The sequence below is a fragment of the Onychomys torridus genome, chromosome 4, assembly GCF_903995425.1.
Source record: "Onychomys torridus chromosome 4, mOncTor1.1, whole genome shotgun sequence".
In the NCBI taxonomy this organism is placed as follows: Eukaryota; Metazoa; Chordata; class Mammalia; order Rodentia; family Cricetidae; genus Onychomys; species Onychomys torridus.
Genome location: NC_050446.1, coordinates 119,359,768 through 119,381,228, shown reverse-complemented (window position 1 = coordinate 119,381,228; position 21,461 = coordinate 119,359,768). Strand labels below are relative to the sequence as shown.

At 42.6% G+C, this 21,461-nt stretch overlaps 1 protein-coding gene across 13 annotated transcripts in view; it reads right to left on the bottom strand.

Moving 5' to 3' along the window:
• Nucleotides 1–21,461, bottom strand: part of Ptprt (protein tyrosine phosphatase receptor type T) — a 1,144,051-nt gene that overhangs the window by 701,302 nt on the left and 421,288 nt on the right. For all 13 annotated transcript variants that reach the window (XM_036185148.1, XM_036185155.1, XM_036185146.1 and 10 more), the window contains exon 6: nucleotides 13,859–14,033. In XM_036185148.1, the coding sequence (XP_036041041.1) occupies nucleotides 13,859–14,033 (175 nt within the window). The remainder of the gene's footprint in view (nucleotides 1–13,858; nucleotides 14,034–21,461) is intronic.

The following is a 21,461-nucleotide window of genomic DNA, read 5'->3' as shown; positions in this document are numbered from 1 at the left end:
TAGATGGTGTGACTCATGAGACTGACTAGCAGTGATTCAGTATCTTCACATGCAACCCCAGACTACAGTAAAGGTTAAACATGATCTCATGTGCAGATAGCCTGCAAAGTAGCTGGTGTGCAATAGATGGTCTACAAATGCCAACTAACTACAGCCTCTGCAGCTCATTCCCTAGCCCCCATCATTCTTCCATTCAAACACGGACGGCAATGTTCCAAGTTGAATGAGGATTTAATGCAATTGCCATTTGATTTAATTTCCAAATGCGTTAAAACTGTTAATTCAACACATCAGCATGCAGCTGATGAAGTAGTCAAAATAATTCAAGGGAACCAATACTTGTCAGGTTTTATTTATCCACATTTTCACTTCTTTAAAATAAGCTGGTCTCTTTGCCCATATAAAGTACAATATACATAGATATCTCCCTGTTAGCTTCCCCCACACACATATGTTCAAGTTAAGTTTTTCACTCTTTCCATCTGTCAGTTTTCTCTTCCAATGGAAAAAGCTAATGGAGATGTTATCAAGAGCGAGAAAGTGAGAGGCTGAGGTGGGATGGTTGGCGGCTGTAGGGATGACAAAACTGACAAAGACAAGCATGGCATTACACATACGCAGACACACACCCACAGGCATAAGCACATACACACACACACACACACACACACACACACACACACAGAATCATGTTTGTCTAGGCGCCATACATTTGTGACCATTCTCCCAAATCTAAGGCGGCTAGCATATATTCCATTTTTATGTTTAGAGAGTCATTGAATTAAATTCTGAATTCATACAGCCAACACAGAGTTGAATCATAATCTGAAACCAAGACCTCAGATTCCTTATCTATGTGTTGTTAGTAATCACAGCAATGGTAAAGTATCAAGTAAGCCTCACTCAAAGCTAGGATGGAAGCTTAAGAAGGCTAGCCTATTGAGAACAAAGTCTGCTGAGAGGATGGAGCTACTGAGCTTCTCTGAGGACAAGCAGGAAGTAGGGGTGGGGGCAGAGAGAAGTTGGGTTAATGTGACAAGTTGTTCAACTTTCAGGCCTAAGTTGGACGCACACACTTGCATTTGAAGCACTCCTGAGGAAACAGGTAGGGTTCATCATGCCACAAGAGTCTTGCATTTAAAGGGACAAATGAGGGCCCAGAAGCTTTTTCTTAAGAAAATGTTGATCACATGGCCATACAACAGGCTGCAAAACTAGCATGACTGGAGAAGGTGGACTCAAGCTCCAAGTCATAGCCAACATGGATCACAGCCACAAGAACAACACAGGACAGTACAAGGCTTGCAGGCTCTACTAGAAGAAGAAACAGATGATGAAAGTGCATGCTCAAAGGAAAAGAAAAAAGAAGCAGGTAGCTGCAAAAGAGATACAACTTTATCAGGAGTAGAAGGAAAAAATGAGTTCAAATGAGGAAAGCCTCCAAAGGAAAGAAATGGATGCCTCTCATCAATTAAGGTAACAAGCACACACACACACACACACACACACACACACACACACACACACACACACAGGTGTCTCACTGTGTTCCATGCAATGTGCAGTTCAAAAATAAGATAAAATTTTAATAAAATTAATAATCAAATAAGGGGTGGATAGTAAAGGGCCCCTAGTAGATCCACGTGCTTGTAGAGAATGACTTGGAACTCTCCACGGGCAGATGTATGGGTCCCTCCCACACCCCACCATGTATCAGACACTGTCTAGGTCTTGTGGATCCAGCAAGAAACTGGACTCACAAAGCTTCTCACTTCAGGGACTCTAGCAGAAAATATGAACAGCACACAACTACAGTTTTTATGTGAAATGTGCCCCTAAAGCCAATGTGGTTCCTAGGATGGTTCTGCTGGGAGGTGGTGAGACATTAGAAGGGGAGGCCTACTGGGAGGTCAAGTTGATCTGAAAATGAAGTGCCTAGGAGGTAAGTAAAGCCCTCTTCTGGGTGTGTCCAAATGAGACTCCAGTTTCCAAAGACAATCAGATGAGAGATCTCTGTCCTCCCAAATGAATTAAACCTTTGGTGGATTCATAATACAATTGCATAATTCATCAAGTGGTGGTGGGAAGTAGAAGGCTGGGCCTTGGGAGGAAGTAGGTAAATGGAAGCATGACCTGGGGACTCTATCTTTCTCTGGCCACTTCCTGTAGCCCCTTCTTTCTGCTTCTTGTCTATCATGAAGAATTCCCTTAGTCACATACTTTTGCCACTACCATGGTATTTTGCTCAAGCACATGGGATCAAGAAATCAGGGACTGAAACTTCTGAAAGTGTGAACCAAAGTGAATCCATCATTTCCTCCTCCTTCCCTACCTCTATTCCTTCTTCTCTCCCTTCCTTCCATCCTTCCTTTCTTCCTTCCCTCCTTAACTTGTATTGTTGGGCCTTTGGTCATGATCATACACAATTAAGTAAAGCAGATCATAAGGTCATCTGGGGAATTCCCCTCAAGGGAACTACAGGACCTTGGTCTCTTCTGCTTTTGCTTCCTGGCCATGAAGTAAATGGTTTGCTCTACCGTATTATACTCCCACCTTTGCCCTTCAGTATTCCCACCAAAAGTCCCAAGCAATAGACTGTGAGCTAAATAAGGCTGTGTTTTCTTTTTATCATGTGTTAGTTAACTCAGATATTTGTTTTAGTAGTGACTCTCACATCTACAAAGATAAAAGTGACAATACCTGATAATGACAAGACCTAGTAAGAAAACCAGAGCACAGCACAAAGGGGTAAAGCTAGAGAAGGTAGAGCTGAAAATCTGGTGAGTGCTCTGTTAGATGAGGCCATCAGAGGAGGCCTCTCTGAGAAGCTGGTGTTAGGGCAGAGGCCAAAGTAAACAAAGGGAGTGAGCTATCTAATTACCAGAAAGAAAACTACTTCTGGCAAAGAGAAAAGCAAGTACAAAGGTCCTGAGGTCAGAACTTGGTATCTTTCAAAGGGGAGAAGGATCAATGTAGTTACAGAAGAGATGAAAAGGCCAATGTGTGACTGGGGGTTCAGGAATCAAAGAAACAGAGAGAAAACAGACCTAGAGGCCATGTCAGAAAGTGTGAGCTGTACTCTGAGTATAATATAAACCGCTGGAGGGTGTGTGTGTGTGTGTGTGTGTGTGTGTGTGTGTGTGTGTGTGTGTGTGTATAATATTCATGTATGAGTATGTGCAACTGATCAGCACCTGATTTCTTCCTCCATTCCTCTCCATTATATTTTTTGACACAGGGTCTCTCACGCAACCTGAAGTTCCCCTATTCAGCTAGCCAGTCTGGCCAGTGAGCTCCAGGGATCCTTCTGCCTCTACTTTCGAAGCTCAGGATTCGAAATGACACATGTCATTATTCCAGGCTTTTATACATGTGGTGGGGATCTGAACTTAGGTCCCTGCTGCTTGCATGGCAAGTACTTTATTGAACAAGTCATCTCCCCAGCTCTGAAGACTTTACAAGAAAATGCCAGGATGTAAAATTCCCATTCTAATTATCACTCAGGATGCTACAGGAAAGGCAGACATCAGTCAGGCAAGATTTGGGCAAGAAGGTGGCTGGAATAATCATCCAGCTGAACACAGTGGGGCATGACAAATCCAGGCCTCTTCCCATCTCTAGACATAATTTTGGGACTCACAGGCATGCATATTTCCTGTAGCTGCTTTGACTGTGGCAAGAGGGAACGAGAGACTGGCTGCCCTAAGAAACAGGATAGTCAGCATGGCCCTAGGCAAGAAGCTTGTCAATTTGCTCTAGCATGTAGAAGAACAGAGATGGTCGAGGGTGGTGGGTTCTACACTGACTTGGGAAACTGAGTTCACACAGGAATGAAGCCAGAGCCCAAGCCATGGTCTTGTCCCCAAGCCTGGTTTCTGTGTCACACAGACTCTAGCTACTTCATCTAATATCATCATCATCATTGTACTGCCACAGGGAAAAAATGTTTAGTTATAAGGGAGGTCTTGTAGTACTTTAGTGGCTCCAAGAGACATGCTCCTGAAAGCATTTGGTATTGCCTCTTCTCCCAGCATGCATGCGTCCTCCACAGATGCTCTCTCTGAGGAGGTAGCAGCCAGCAGCTTTGGCCATTTCAAAAAGCTACAGACAGCATGGGGTCCCTGGAGAAGGCCTGTGGCCAACTTCCATATCTCAGACCTTTCTATTTCAATGTGTATGGGATAGCTTCCCACTCTCATGTCTGATTCTCATTAGCAACAGATTTTTCTCCAAAATGCAGGAAGGCCCTGTGTCCAGGGTATCAGCACCCACCAAAGTCCTCAACCAGTGACTTAGGAAGAGTACCAATGCTCCAATTTCCTACCTCTCCAGGGTTTTAACTTTAAAACCCACACTCATTCTACAGAAACTGAAAGCCAGATGTCTAGAGTAGCCAATGCCCCCTCTATTTGCTGGTACTTCTCTGTCCACATGCTAAATCGATTAGCCTCTTGAATTCACACACAATGTCCTAATGTGCTTCAAGACATTCCAACCCCCTCTACTGCCTCACTCATTGCACAAACACAGGCTATACCCTGAGCACACCTACCTGACAAGGGCTAGTCACTGTGCACAGGCAAGTCCAGGGATGGATGCAAAGATAAACGTGGAAATCTGGACTCATGCTGGCATACTGTCTGCAAACTGTGCTTAGAGGTGTCCTAGAGGCCCACTCTAGTAACACTCCAGCTCCTGGTATAAAGGCACTGAAAGTAGCCATGCGTACATTGCTGTACCCAAACATGTCACCATAGCATATCTCTTTCTTTGATCCTTGCTTATCATGTTTCAGAGCTAACCCAGGCTATCCCTGTTCTCACACCTGCCAAGGCCATGGGACTCATCACTTACAGAATGACTCAGAGCAACCTTCCCACCCTTTGCAAGACTGCATTGCTCATTTCACATTGTATTGTAGGACCTACCATGCCAGATTTTTCAGAAAGTGTGAAGTAGAAGACAGAGATAAACAGGCTTATATTTGTCACCTGGAAGCTGTGTGAGCTTGGGAAATATCCATCTCTATTCCTTCATTTGTAAAAGGGGGTTATTAACAGCCTACTTGGGAGGGTTATTGTAAAGATGGCTAAGATCAGGTAGCAGGTGCCTGATCCCAACTCTATGGTGTGTGCTGTAGGTTTGTATGTGTCCTCTAGTCAGACACAGACTTATCATAGTACCTGATACCTTATTGGACTCAATGAATATTTACTAATAAAACAAACATAAGAAGTCAGTGGCTCCAGTCATTCTAGATTAGAAGCTATGGCTGTGAACTCAAGTGTATATAGACTAAGGTGTTTTGAATAAGAATGGTCCCCATAGGCTCGTATGTTTGAAAGCTTTGTCACCAGGGAGTGGCACTATTTGAGGTGTGACCTTGTGAGAGGAAGTGTGTCACTGGGAGTGGGCTTCGAGTTTTCAAAAGCCTATACCAGGACCAGTCTCTTTCTTCTTGCTGTCTGCAGATCCAGGTGTAGAACTCTCAACTACTTTTCCAACAGCATGTCCACCATGCTGCCCACCAAGATGATAATGGACTAAACCTCTGAAACTGTAAGCAAGCCCCAATGAAATGATTTCCTTTATAAGAGCTGGCAATGATCATGGTGTCTCCTCATAGCAATGGAACAGGGGCCAAGACTCAGACTTAGGGTAGTGAATGAGCAAGAGACCAAGATAGGAGATTGATCAGCTGTAGAGAAATCAGAACATGCAGCCCTCTATCACCAGCCCAGGATATAGGATGATCAATGTGGCCTATCATTATACAACCTCAAGAAGCTTTTAAGCATGAAACACAATATTTAAAGAAAAAACAAAAGAAATGTGAGAATACTGAACAGTGTAAGTAAAGTAATTCTGCAACTGACATCAACATATAAGCTGGATCTGATTACCTCAGTCTTCTCGTTTTCAGAAGAGTGAGTCCTAAAACTAACCCCAAGTTAAGTCTCCACAATGTGAAACAGCATTCCTTAAGCCAGGACAAGGGATAATGGGAAGAGCCTTTAGGCAACATCCCTGATAAAAAGGCAGAAGTAAAACTGTTGATAATAACACATAATTTTGTGGGTACTTACCTTGTCCTAGAGTCTATACATATTATACTGTTTCTCTGTCCAAGGAACCTGTGGTTTGAATGAGACTGGTCCCCATAGGCTCATAGATTTGAATGCTTGGCTATGAGGGAGTGGCACTACTTGAAAAGATTAGGAGGTGTGTCCTTGCTGGAGAAAGCATGTTTTGAAGGTGGGCTTTTATGTTTTCAAAGGTCCAAGCCAATCCCAGAATCTCTCTCTTCTTGCTGTTTGCATGCAGAACCAGGTATAGAACTTTGATCTACTTCTCCAAAACCATGTCTGCCTGCAAGCCAACTTGCTCATCACCATGATAATAAACTAAACCTCTGGAACTTTGAGCAAGCCCCAATTAAATGCTTTCTTTTTGTAAGAGTTGCCATGGTTATGGTGTCTCTTCACAGCAATAGGACACTCATTAAGAGAGAACCCATCAGATAAAGATGTTTATCTCATTGTATAGATAAGGAAAATGGGGCTAGTAGTGAATATGTGTGCTGTACTACATGTGTGCTTTACCTGAAGTCACATTCAGGTGCTCTAATCTACAATCCACACTTTTAACTCAACTACCATGCCCCAGTTGGACACAAATGATGATCCACACAGTCATCACATTTTCCAGACACTAACTCCATGTTGACAAGTTCTGAGTACTTGATGGGATAGGAAATGGAATCGGATAAGAATTGTGCGTGTGAGTGTGTGTGTGTGTGTGTGTGTGTGTGTGTGTGTGTGTGTGTAACAGCTCTGGCTGTCTTCGAAATCACTTTGTAGACCAGGCTGGCCTCAAATTCATAGAGATCCACCTGCCTCAGCCTCCCAAGTATACCACCACTGCCCTGTTGATAACAAATTTTAAAACCATCAACTTGTGAATATTAGAATGCAGCTGAGTTACTTTAGTTGAGAACATTCATGTCCTTTAGCCAAGCAAAACACCCTGAAATGGAAGACACTGGAAAGATCAGAAATAAGTGGAGAGAATAAGAACATTTATGAGCACTGGCCTGAAACAGGTAGGCAGGGGATGGACTGTCAACTGAATGAAACCTCAATTACAGAGTAATCTAACATATAGCCAGTACATTATCACAACTCAATAAACAGCTCTTCAGAATTAAGTAATTCCAATTTGCTTTCATTGCAGCCTGAGTTGCCTAAAGAATGCTGATACCACCTACAGCTAAGATTAGGCTGCATCTTCTAAAGCCCTGGTTTTCACTATCCTAGGACTCTGGTGAGCCAGGCAACCTGAAAGCATGTCAGTGTGCAGGGAGATAGGGACTCAGCCTGGGCTTGCTCTGCTCATCTAATGTATCACTTGCTGTGGAATCCATTGTACAGGCCTTCCGCCAGCCCTGGCTCCTCAGGTCCTGGGGGAGGGGAGAGGGCTATGAGCTCTCATAGAGCAGTCACAATTTGAATAAATGTCACAGAGGATAAGAGGTGGCCCATGTAACCAGGTAGTGTTGATGACAGCAGAGTCACCATAGTGACTCATAAAAAGTAAACACTAGAGGGGACCCAGAGAACTCTGACCTACATGGCCCCTATAATGCTGATGTTCCCAAGCTACATTTTTATACACCTCTCCTTCCTTATGCTCAAGCATTACTACATGGGGATTAAGTACTGCCCTCCACTTTACATAGGCCTTAAATGATTTCTCCAAGTCCACAGAGGTACTGTCCCACTCACAGAGTGCCACCTGATGTACTATTAATTTGTGAACATCTTAGAGCATGTATACTAGACACAGCTCTGAACACTCCTGTATCGTTCATCCCATTTCACTCTCACAACTCCCTCCCAGGAACAAAATCCTATAAACCTGTCTCCAGATGTATCTGCTGGTGCCCTGAGAGGTTTATACCATGTTCAAAGTCACAGAGATGGATCAGGATAGGTCCGGGATTCCAAGCTAGGCATCTTAACTCAGGCATTACTATGTGTGTGGAAGAAAAACCATCTGAGGATCATTTTCTTTCCCTGATGCCCCAGAGTCAGCTGGATATCCAGCTGACTCCTCAGCCCATACAATCTGTATGATGAGCAAAATCCATCATCACTCAGGAGGAGGAACAACAATGTGAACCATGGCTGCAACAGCAAGTGGCCCTTCAGAAGTCAGTTTTTGATTGCTTTTCAGATATTTCTCCTTTCCTTGATAAAAGGATGACTACTATTTTTCTTTTCAGTTTTAAATTCACATATTTCAGCACAGAAGCATGTAACCCACTGGCTCAGCCAAGACTACGAGACTTAGTGGGAGAGTCCTTTGCTCCCATCCCCTGCCTTCAGATGACCACTGGGCACTGGTACCTGTGAGTGACCCTGCCTCTCACTGCCTTATGTCTATGGGGTGGGGGTATCTACCTGCTTGCCCGTTATCTGCACCTCTTTGGCACTGATTACAGCACTGTGATACCAGGAGCCAACAAAGCCCTAATCCTCAGCTCCTTCCCAGCCCCAAGATAGCTACAGTAGTAGCACATCTCGGACTCAGAGCCAACCAGCTTTCCCCTTAGGATGACCCACAGCTCCTCAACCCTGCTATACTGGCTCTCTCAGCTATAAAAGGAGTTGAAATAAAACCAATGTGCATGGCTGCCATTAAGATAAAATGAGACAACATATGTGAGGGGCCACATCTATATTCAAGGGACCAAGCAAATGGCTTATCACCCACTCAATATTAAAATGTGGGAAAAGGGTACTTAAAAAGTGAAATCCTATGCCAAAAAAGTGGATGGATTTCACCAAAGAGTCCTAAAACAGAGCCAGATTTCAGAAGGTACCAGTGCACTATTCCATGCTATGGAGAAGCCACAGAACCTCCCAGCACACCTCTCAAAGGAGAGAGCATGGGCTGCAGGGTCACAGTGACACATGTGACTAAAGCACCTGGGACCAGAGCTTGCACTGTCCCTTTGCCTTAACTAGACTTTGGTTGGCACAGCTAACAAATGACAAAGACTGTCCCAGTGGCCACCTCACCAAGCCAAAAAGCATTGCTTCAGCAATCCCCCTGCCCCAATAGCCTACAGATCAGCACTTCCACACCTCTTCACCCTGACTCTGAGAAGAAAACACAGGGAAAGAATAAAGCAAGCATTTTCTGACCCCATTTTTTTCTGTGAGTACAAACTTTGGGGTATAGCACTGACTCCTGTGGTCCTTCCCATCACCTCATCACCACTTCACACCAGTCAGGTACATGCAAGGTGCCTCACAGGTATGTCCCACAGCCAACCAAATCTAAGTAACTCCTGATGGGCACAGCCAGAGGCTTGTCTCATAGGTGAATGTAGACCCTGTCAAATTGACAGTTGCTACTGACCATCGGTAGGAAAAGAGATGAAGTGATGTGAATTCTTCATACTTCATCTTCCATGTGACCATCCACCTGGAGTTAGGATAGTTCAGAATAGAGAGTCCAGGCAGGGATCTCCATTCTGGTCCCATTGAAGCCACCAGTCACACAGAGCCAGCAAAGAGATGTCAAAGTTTTCACACGAGTAAGACTAAGTGAGCATAAGAGAACAGGGCATTCTACTGTGGCCCCAAAGCAGAGTGGGAAATCAGCTGTGACAATGCACAATGAGTGTTCCAGGAGACAGCTCAGGAAATTACACATTCACTGAGTATTTGAAAGACCTGCAAAGGCCACTGTGTCACACGCATCAGTCTCCAGGACCAGGAAAGCAAAGATTTGAGCCTAATCAAAGTGACGGTTTCTTTTATATATGAATGGCACTTCATGTGGATGAACTTGAAGGTGGTTTTTTGGTATTATTTTGTTCATGACCACCTAATTTGTTGACCTTTGGCCTAAAGGCTCATGACATTGTGCTGATGAAAATAGATGCTCGCTGAAACCAATAATCCACTCACACATCCATCAGGCCACAGAAATCTTAAGGCTGAGACTCACGAAATGAGGGACCACGGCAATGAAAGGAGTCCAACAGCAGCAACTTCTGTGCGTCAATGAATACAGAACTCACGCTAGGGAGAAACCTTGAATGGGAGCCCTTAAAAGAGACCAGTTGACACCCTCACACTGTCAGAACTCATGTCTGAAAAGGGACTGAAATGAAGCACAAGCAAAGGGAAGCCATTCCCATGAAGTGCAGTAAGAGCTACGTAGGTGCATCATTTTCTTTCCCCATTGCTGTGCTGGGAGAAGACATCCCAGCAAAAGCAACTGAAGGGAAGGTTTAGTTTGGCTCACAGTCCCAGAGTAAAGTCCATTGTGGTAGATAGTCACGGCAGCAGCAGCTTGAGGCAGCTGGTTGCCCTCCATCCACAGTCAGGAAGTGGGGGTGGGGTAGGGGGATGAATGCTGACACTAGGCTCACTTTCTTATTATTCAGTCCAAGACCTCAGCTCACATTGCAATGCTGCCCATAGTTAAGATAACCTTTCCCATGCTGATTTAATGTAGATAATCTCTCACAAGTATGTCTATTGGTAGAATTATTAAGGTAACTCCACGTAGTTAAAAGAGAGGCTTATTTTGTGGGGTAACTTACAGTTGAAGGGATAGGTAACAGGGTCTGGGAAAGGTATAGTGCAGTCTAGCGGTGTTCTCTGGAGAACTCTGCTCAGTCTACTTCCAGCGTCCAGGATTCAAGGAACCAAGAGAGCTGGCCCCTCCAGATCTCGTGTCTTTAGGGGTCCTCTCTCAGCCCCACCTTGTAGGTGTGACAGTTACTGAAGCCTCAATGGGGGTAGTACTTCCAGGTCAAAGCTGGAACATCTACCCACTACACCTCCCCCTTTTGTTTAAATAAGAAAGTTCTAACCTATATACAATAGGAACGATTATCAAATATTGTCCAGGAGTAATAAAGGATAATGACTTAGATACGATAGAACTACAACCAACATGAACAATAGCAAACAAGAGACACATACTACAATCCAGAGAAGTCTGGAGCATGACTGAGAGACTCTAGTCCTGTGGACTGAAAACAGATGCCCCAACTTTACAGAGAAACTTTGGATGACTGTCCAGGCTGTCAGCTGTCTCTGTCTATTCTTTCAAGACTCCCAAAAGTTGCTTGCATCCTTGTCCCATTTCTCAGGTAGTATTATGTCCTTCTGAGGTCTCTGATGTAGTTGAAGACTAGGTAGTTATAATTTCCTTAGTTATGATAAGAGATAAGTTAGATATGAAACCTTAGACTCACAAATATAAAACAGATGGAATATCTTCTTTAATTTTGCCATTATAAATAGACTAAATATTGTAACTGTAATTCTTGCTTGATAATTGTTGTGTTACTTATAATTTTACTATGTTAACGTTAAAACCTTCCATTTTGAAAAAGAAAAAAAGGGAAGTACTGTGGATGATTGATTGATAAATAAAATGCTGATTGGCCAGTAGCCATACAGGCAGTATAGGTACGACAAAGAGAAATGAGAGGTCTGGGAAGTGGAAGGCTGAGGCAGAGAGACACTGCCAGCCACTGCCATGAGAAGATGTTAAGATACCAGTAAGTCAAGAGTCACATGGCAACTTATAGATGAATAGAAATGGGTTAATTTAAGATACAAGAATAGCTAGCTATAAGCCTGAGCCATTAGGCCAAACAGTTTAAATAATATAAGCATCTGTGTGTTTATTTTATAAGTGGGCTGTGGAACTGCAGGGCCTTGGCGGGACCTGGAGAGAAGTTCTCTAGCTACATATATCCTAAGGCCGACAAAATCTAGATAACTACTAATAGGCACAGCCAGAGGCTTGTCTCATAGGTGAATCAAGACCCTGTCAAACTCACAGTCGCTATTGGCAATCACAGTAGGAAAGGAGACAAAGTGATGTGAATTCTTCATACACCATCCTCCATGTGACTATGCACCCAGAGTCAGGATAGTTCAGAATAGAGAGTCCAGAAAGGGATCTCCATTTTGGTCCCATTGAAACCACCAGTCACACAGAGCCAGCAAAGAGAAGTCAAAGTTTTTACACCAATCCATGCTCAAGTAAAAACAAAGCAGCAGCAGAAACAACAAACAACCAGAGCCTTCTGAGAATCAAGCAATTTTTTTCTCCCTTCAAACACAGCAGGTATTATTCTACAGCTGGCATAATATGAACAGGTTCATTATTTCATTCACTAAATATTGCTATATTAAAATTTTAATCAGTGAACATAGCAGTGATAAAATGAATACATTCATATACTTTTGCTGCCTGTGTAAACCACCAAACCATTCTTTGCAAAAGCAGTATTACAATACAGAGAAGAAAATCCATAAAGATATTCATATGCATTGGTATACCAATTCAACTTCCAGAGAATTTATCTAAGAAAAGAATCCAGTTCTGTATAATACAAAAAAAATTAAAATTATTATTAGTTGTTGTTTTTGAAGAACTGTGCTGAGATGTAAATTTTTGTACGCTCAAAGGAAGAAAATAGAAACACCTGGAAATACTTAAATGACTGTGAGTATGGAAATTTTTAAAAAGAGGAAAATGCACTGGACAGAATGAGCATTGGTTACTTTTCTGTTGGTGTGATAACACCATATCCAGAGGCAACTTAAGGAGGGCAGAGTTTATTTTGGCTTGTGGTTGTGGCATGGGTATTCATATGGTGGGGGAGGCATAACAGCAGGCAGCCAGAATGGAAAGGTGAGAGTTCACATCTTCAGTCACAAATACAAGCAGAGAGACCAAAGTAGAAGCTGGGTGAGGGCAAGGCTATGACTTCTCAAAGCCCATTGCCAGTGAGGTACTTCCTCTAACAAGGCTCCACCTTCTAAACATTCTATGACCTTTTCAAACAGTGTGGGAAACTTGAAGCAAAGTGTTCAAATATGTGAATCTATGAGTGATATTGCTCATTTGAACCAGCATAAATGATATATGCCTGATAAGCATGATTGAACAGGAGGAGGATTCACAACTTCTTCAAAGAGGCAGGAAAGGGAAATGTGGTGGTTTCAATGAGAATGGCCCCCATAGGCTCATACATTTGAATATTTGGTCCATAGTTGATAGAACTTCTGGGGAAGGATTAGGAGGTGTGGTCTTTTTGGACTAGGGGCACTTTGAGGTTTCAAAAGCCAAGGCAATTCTTAATCAGCTCTCTCTTTGCCTTGTGCCTGTAGATCAAAATGTGAGCTCTCTGCTACTGCTGCATTACCATGTCTACCTATCTGCAGCCATGTTTCCCATAATGGTGACCATGGACCCAAACCCTGTGGAACTATGAGCCCCAGATTAAATGTTTTATTTTGTAAGTTGCCTCAGTCATGGTGTTTTGTCCTAACAACAGAAAAGTAGTTAAGACAGGGGACCAAGTGTGTACTGATTGTGATGCAAAGCATGGAAATAGTACCTCCTAGTAAACAAGCACAGGAAAACTGATGAACATTGACTCAAGACCGTTTGGGAGGCAGGCTCACTACTTCAACAGACTTCCTGAAATATTGCCATTATTTGGAACTTGCAGTTAAAAAACCCTCACAAATAATTCTATGAGAACATTTCAATAGGACATCCCTAAATCACAAAGAACATGTGATCATCTTGATTTGAAATACAAATGCAAGTCAAATTGGAGGTTGCTTCTGTGGTATACATCCCTCATGTAGGTATCCCATATTTGGGGGATCAGTGACCAGAAGCCTGTTTTGTGCTGTTAGGAGGAGGAGGAAGCAAAAAATGAGAGAAGGGGCTTGCTATGTCAAAATGGAGTGAAGAAGGTCCTGTAACCAGCCACTCAGTAAAGTTGTGGCCTGGGGGCACTCACCTTTCACGATCAGCTCTGCATAGTTGGACACACCAGACCCACCATCTGAGCGTATTACACAACGATACTTGGAGACACTGCGTTGAGAGGTGTCTGCCACACTGACTGTGGCCGAGAAGCGCCTGTGATTGACCACACGAGTGACCATGAGGGCCGTGTCTCTGCCATTCCATTGCTGAAGACACATGAAGGGAAGGAGAGAAGAAGTCATAGCATCAGAGGCTTCCTGGCAACCTTCAACATAGACCCCATGACCCTTGCATGCTCCAGGGACCTAGGAATTCCTTTAAGAAGAATGACAAATTGTTTCTATCTATTCTGAACTATGGTTCTGACTTAAAAAAATAAACCCAACCCATTTAATGCACTACTACATGTCTGTCAGTCCAGTACTCTAGAAGCTGAGGCAGGAGGTTCACAAGTTTGAGGCCAGCCTACATAGTGAATGCTTTCTCAAAAAAATATGAAGGAAGGAAGAGGGGGGGTAAGAAAAGATGATTCAAAAGGAGGGGTGCCTAGTTGGAAGGAACTGGGACAAGAGCTTCTCCTAACTGCCTCAGCTCTGGTTCAGCACACACTTGGAGTTGTCTATATTCCTCTAACCCCCTCCCTCCTGTTTTCCTTTATCTCATAAGCAGAAACCACAGTATTTCCCCAAAGACAAGCTTCAGCAGATTAACAAAAATCCAGCCCACATAGAGCATTAGTAATCAGCCTTGCTCTCAGCTCCTCAGCTGGTGATCAATGTCTCACCAACCCACAGGCTTTGACCCCCATCTGTCCCCAGGCTGCCACTATGGACAGGGGTTGTTCTCTCTTTCCTCTTTGTCATGTTCTCTTTCCTCTGCTGACAATGTGCTATGTCCCCTCTCCCACTAATCCATGTTCAGCTTGCCACTATCTCTAGAAAGTTCCCTCATCAATCACACTACCATCTATCTGAAAGGCAGCTGTACCTCTCTGTATTGTGCAAACATTCCACACATCCTGGTCCATGACTGTTCCCCACTTGAGACTATGAGTCCCCAAGAGACAAAATTCCATTCATTTTCCTATGAGGACACTACAAAGATTTGCAAGATCAGGGCAAACACACATAGGTGTTTGTCTTCAGCAACCTGAATTTTTGGTGTGATGTATTGGGTTAAATGGATTCTTTCACAGTAGCAAGCTGTCACAACTGGTAAGGCACGCATGTGGATGCATTTTGAGTGGACATTTACTAAGCAGCTAGTATGTGGCAGATCTGAGCTCGGCACTGTTGTGTAATTCTCCATTTTAATCTTCATAGCCTTGTTGAGGTGTGTATTATTGCTGCTCTTCTCAGAAGAATCAAATGTCAAAGAGGTTAAATAAATATGTAGAGCAAACACATCCCTCATCGAGGCTTTCCAGCATCAACTCAAACACTTTTTCCTAAGACTTTATCCCCATTGCCTGCTTTAATGTAATTTTTATCTCTAAAGTGAAATGAAGGGTTTTAATTGTCTGCTTGGATTTAGAGAAACCTGGCTATTTATGATTCCTAGACTCCAAGTCTTTCCAGATGAGATATGTTGCTTCTTCCATGAAGTAAATAATCTCTCCATGTGCATAACCCATTTTTTCATGTCATTTTCTAATCCACCTGTTGTCAGGGACCTGTTAAGATGGAGATACAGAAATGGGCAAGGCATCTGATGAGGCAGTCTGTACCAACCCCACGAAGATATAGTGAACCAAGAGACAGGACACAGAGTCACCAAAGCTCCCACCAAAGGGAAGGCCTGCTTCCAACTAGTCAGGGAGTCAAAGGGGACAGTTTCCTTCACATTATTGTTTTAGCATTCTTAGGACTTTTTACCTCAAACTGGATCATGTCTACATTTCCAAATATTAAAGTAAATGGCATTTTCAAAAGTCAGGACAGCAAGAGAGGTAGCAATAGCCCCTTCCCATGCCAGAAATGATGCAGCACGACCAAAATCAAGCCATGTAAGTGGTCAGGAGCCACTGGGATTATAACTCCTGAACATCTGTGCATGGCTTGGGGTATCCTTGCAAGAGATAATATAACTTAGACCCAGGTGCAAAAAGCTACCAGATACTAAAGAACCACCCCCTCCTTACAGTAGTATGATAAGAAAGTAAAAAAAGATTCTGGAAAATATGAGAATTTAACCCTGATTTTGAAAAGATGCAGAATGGACAGGGGAGGGGATTTCAGAAGATACAGATCACCCCAAGTGTTTCATTCTCACCATTTCTTAGCAAGGCAATGCAAGAACGCTACAATACATATAGATGAGTCAGTGATAGAGGATTAGTTAGATATTGTCCAAACTGATTTATTTATAGTACTTTCATTTCTTTTCCTCCTCCCCTTTCTTCCCATATACAATAGATTTGTCAAAAACTACCCACCTGTGGAGTCACTGTGAGGAATAAATGAGAAGGTACACAAAACACTTAACAAGAAGGAACATTCTGGTGTTATAAGAGTTTTGCAAATTAACCATGAAATTAGCAAAAAAAAAAAAATGTTGTCAGTGGAATAATAGCTCCCAAAGATGCCCAAACTCTAATACCCAGAACCTGTGAATATGTTCACACACACACACACACACACACACACACACACACACACACACACACACATTCATATCTGGTAAGAGAGACTTGAAAGACACAATTCAGTCAAGGATTTTAAGATTTTTTAAATGCAATTTTGGATTATCTACCTCAGACCAATGTATCACACAGGTTCTCATAACTGGCAAGTTGGGGAGAGCAAGAGTCAGAGAAGACATGGATAGAAGGACAGGTCAGAGGGAGGCAACTGCTCACTTGAACCTGAACCTGAAGGAGGGAGTCAGGAGCTAAAGCAGAGGTCATGGTTCATTTATCTCCCCAGACATTTACAAGCATGTCAAATGTCAACCTTTTGTCATTGTAAAACAACATTATTATCTACAAAGTTCACAATTAAAAAAACAACAACCCTGAAATCAAGGCTAGAGAAATTATTCAGCAGTTAAGAGAACTGTCTGTTCTTCCAGGGAATGTGGGTTCAATTCCCAGCACCCACAGGGCAGAGCATAACCCATCTGTAACTCCAGTTACATGACATCCAATGCCCTCTTCTGGCCACCTCAGGCACTGCATGTACATGGTACAGAAATATTCATGAAGGCAACATAATCATACATATAAAATAAAAATAAATATTTTTTGAAATTAACACAAGGACCATTAAACCAAATGCAAAAACAACTGTAAAAACTTCACAACTTTTACATTTACAGTTTTGTGGTAGGCTGCATTCATAGCTACCCTTGTGCACATGCAAGTCTAGGGGTCACAGGCTGGACATATCCTCAAGGAACACAGCCTACCAACATCTCAGTGCCATATGCAGAACTCACTGAAGCTCTTTTCTGACTGCTCATCTCAACAATGGCAGAGAAATAAATTAGTTCTGAGCCGTTAGGTTTGTAGAATTTATTTCAGTAGCAATAAGAAACCAATACTAAGAGAAAGGGCTGGTTAAGTGCAAAAGCTGCATTGTGCACATTTACATTTTATCTTGATTTTGCCTCCAGTATTATTTACTTATCTTCTTAATGATGTCAGATTCTGGCAGAACTGGAGAGGATTAAGTGCCTTCCCCTGAACTGTTCACATTTTTTTCTCTTCAGCTCCTGAACTGAGAACCTTTCTCGCACTGAAGGATAGGAAATTGCAGGTTGTCTTATAGAATCTCCAGAAAACAGGCCTTTTGATAATCATACTTGTCATATTGGGAGCAGGTAACAGCGGGGCAGGAACAAGCAGGAGGGCCCAGAGTCAAGGCAGAAATAGTGCAGTGATGGACAGTGGGCAAGGAGAAATGGAGGTGAAATTCAGAGAGATGAGCACAGATAGGAAGAGCCGGCGAGTGTGACTGGCTTAAACAGGCAGGGAAGGGCAGGCAAAGGCTGAAGGTCAAGACAGGCAAGCAGAAATGTGGGATTCCAGAGGAAGAAATCATGGGTATACGACAAGACTAGGAGATAGACACTCAGAGAGGAAGAGACCTGGGTGTCTGCGTGCTATGGCCATGTGAAGGGATTCAAACACAGCGAGTGTGTAAGAAGCACATGCCATAGCTACTATTCCAGTCCCAGATAAGGGCAGAATAGGAAATGCAAAGGAGAAGACAAGAGGGAATTTGGTTAAATAAAGAAAGGATCCGAAATCTAGGTCCATGGGCTTGATTGACATGAAGAACATTCTACTTTCCTTTCTTTCGCTGAAATGAAATACCTTGACATAAAGCAACTTAGAAGGGAAAAGGGGTTATCTGACTCACAATTCTGTATTAAATCCATCCTATCAGGGAGTCACAGGGCAGAAGCTTAAAGAAGCTGGTCACATCCATAGTCAAGAGCAGGGAGAAACGAATGCATACACGTTTATCACTGAACTAGCTTTGTCTATTTTTCTTCAGTCCAGGATATAAAACCAAGGAATGATGCCTCCCACTTTTTGACAGTGTCCTAGCTAGGCAGTCAAGACAATCACCTGCAGACATGCTGATGGGTCAACACCTCAGACAGTCCTTCACTGAGACTCTAGGTTGTGGCATGAACACTTGGCTCTGTGCATGACCCATGCCATATTTGACTGTTCATGCCATGTTTGATTGTTACAACTGTTGTTTGAGTAGCTGACTTGAGTTGTTGTGGATTTTTTTAATTATTAAATCTAACAATTTCTGAAATGACCCTAAACATACTTCTGCCATTTTGTACTGTGTATTTATATAAAGCAGAGTTCTTAACATTGACAATTATAAATTTAAAATATTGATCAACTCTAAAAAGGGTTGAAGAGGCTCTCCATTCTGCCATATCAAATATTTAGCCAAGATTTAATTCATTATGCAAAATTAGTAAGCATATCCATTTGATTAGATACTCAAATTCGCTTTGATCTTCAATATAAAATTATTATATTATATATATGTTAAGCAATAAGATATTTCATTATAATTTATTGCCAGTGAATATTTGATTTATATGCCTGTCATATATCCTATATATCCAGGGTAAATTTTTCTACAGTTAAAAAGGGTATCACTAGTAGAAAGAGAAATCCTTGCCTAGAAACCAGGGACCAACACTTGAACCACCACTGTGGCCAATTGCAGTCATAGCAAAATGAGGAAACTTACCATTCTCTGAAGTTGCTTCCTAGAGAAGGGGAGTTAGAGCCTTGGGCAGCCTACATGTACAGGCTTGGGGAATGAGAACTCTGGCTTCTAAAGAGACTCTGGTAAGGACAATAAAAGCATCCTCGCCGCTTGGCACTTTCCTATCTCTACCTTCTCCTACAGTAAATCACCACATGGTGTCCCTGAATTCCAACAAGCATTGCCTTGAAATCTATGAGTACTTGGCTTCTGAATAATTTGTTTCCACAGGTTGTGCTATTCTTTTTAATGGGAACTGACCCTGGTAGAATACTGGCCATGCAGAAGGCTTAAGTTTTCTACAATAAAACATTGTTTTCTAACACAACACAAGACATAAACACACACACACACACACACACACACACACACACACACACACAAGAACTGCATAACTGAACTGGATAAATATTTTGTTTAATTTATGATTAATGTTAACATTGACTAAAAGGCAAGCAAACATGATTGTGTTTTAAGGTCTTTAAGGTTAGATGTAACCTACTGTCCAGACTAGTCTCTTACTGGATAGCCCAAACTGGTCTCAATCTCTTGAGCCTCCTACCCTCGCATCCCTGGAATATAGTTGTGTTACCACACCTGTCCCTAAATGGCATTTCTGAGTTCTTAGTTTTCACTCAGCACTGTGCTCACTGGCTAGCACACTAGGGATTAATTCATCCTTTTTAAATCCCTGGGAAAGTTCTCAAAGGGTGGTCCTTGGACTAGCCACCTCAGTAGCTCTAGGGAACTTGTTAGTTGTTAGGAGAACTGCAGCTGATAACCATTTGTAGAGGCTGTTTATTGGAGCTTGGACTCCGAGTTTTCTCCTCTTTCCCTGTTCTATTATTAATCACTCTGGAAATGTACTCATTATTTTACAAAACAGAAAATGAGAGACTGTGGGGTGTGGAAGGTATAATTTCTGCCCAAAGGAATTTACAGGCTGAGTAAAGATTCTAGCAAAACAACAAAAAGGCAAAAACATAAACATGAAATAGAACATTGAAATAGCCTACTTCACAGAGGAAAAACAGGGTGGGTGTAGAAAAAGGCCTGCTCTCAGAATAGCCTACAACAGTGGTTTTCAAGGCTGGTGCTCAAGATGGATTACATTAGCATCCCTTGTGAACTAGAAAAGTGGGCTCTCTGGCCCTACCTTAGTCCTCATCAATTGGGAACTCAGATTGACCCTAATCGATAAGGCTATTTTTATCTTAACAAACTGATGTTTGGTAAAGTATGCTATGGGTCATAATAATTAATAGTCCTAATTAAGAAAATGTGATGGTGAACATTTCTGACCCAACACTTGGGAGGTAGACACAAGAAGATGGAGTGTTTGAGGCCAGCCTGGGCTATACCGTAAGACACTGTCTCTAATACCTTTGAAACTACCTTGAAGTAAAGATGGAAGAAAAGTCAAGAAACATGGCTTAGAGTACAGACTTCGTTAAAATTGCAGATTGGGATTGTCTGGTTCGGTGGGCAGGCTTGGGATCCTTCATCTTTAGCAAGCTCCCAGGTCTATTGAAGCTGGTCTGTGAGCCCCATCAGAGCATAGCTTTATGTGACTTTGCTGAATGAGGAACTATACCTAGATGATCTATTCCAGGAACAGGCCATTCACCACCAGCACCCATTTGCTGTCCAGTGTGGAACAGGCATAGACAGACTCAAGGGTTCTGTAACAGTAGGTAGACCCTGCAAGGTTCCAGACACCTTTGTTTGTTTGAAAAGCATCTCATTTCATGTTGCAGAAAATGACTGCTCTGTGGAAAGCACAGGCCTGCTTCTCTGGAAATAGTGGAAGTCTATTAGTCAGAAACAGATACATAAGAAGGAGAGAAATATATATGTACACATGTCCCACAGTATCAAGTTATAGCAGCTGAAAGATCAGTAGGTGGATAAGGTTTTCTGAACCCATATCCATCAGTCTAGACCCATGGTCCTCAGTTTTCAGTGTTCATCAGAATCACATATACAGTGATTCCAGAGGCTTGGTGAAGACAGATAATTCTCATTTCTAACAGCTTCCCAAATGATGCTAATATGGCTCACCTTTGTCTGGGTTCAACAACTTGAAGACTAATCTCATTCTCAGACCTTCAGGGGAAAGCAAGTAGGCAAATAACACCCCAGAACACACAAATTAAAAGCTGCCTTATTTCTAGGACAACTTCCTGGGGTTGAAAATTTTTCACTGCACCAAAGGTACCCAACCCCAAGAGAAGGCTAAAGCCAGCCCAGGATTATGCACAGAGCCACATTCCTGACCTAAGGATGACTGAGTCCTGCTCACAGACACCAGAGGTTCTGTTTGCTTACCAAGATCAATGGAGCTGCATCTGGCCAGAGAGAAACATATATTCCAATTCATCCAGGGATGGA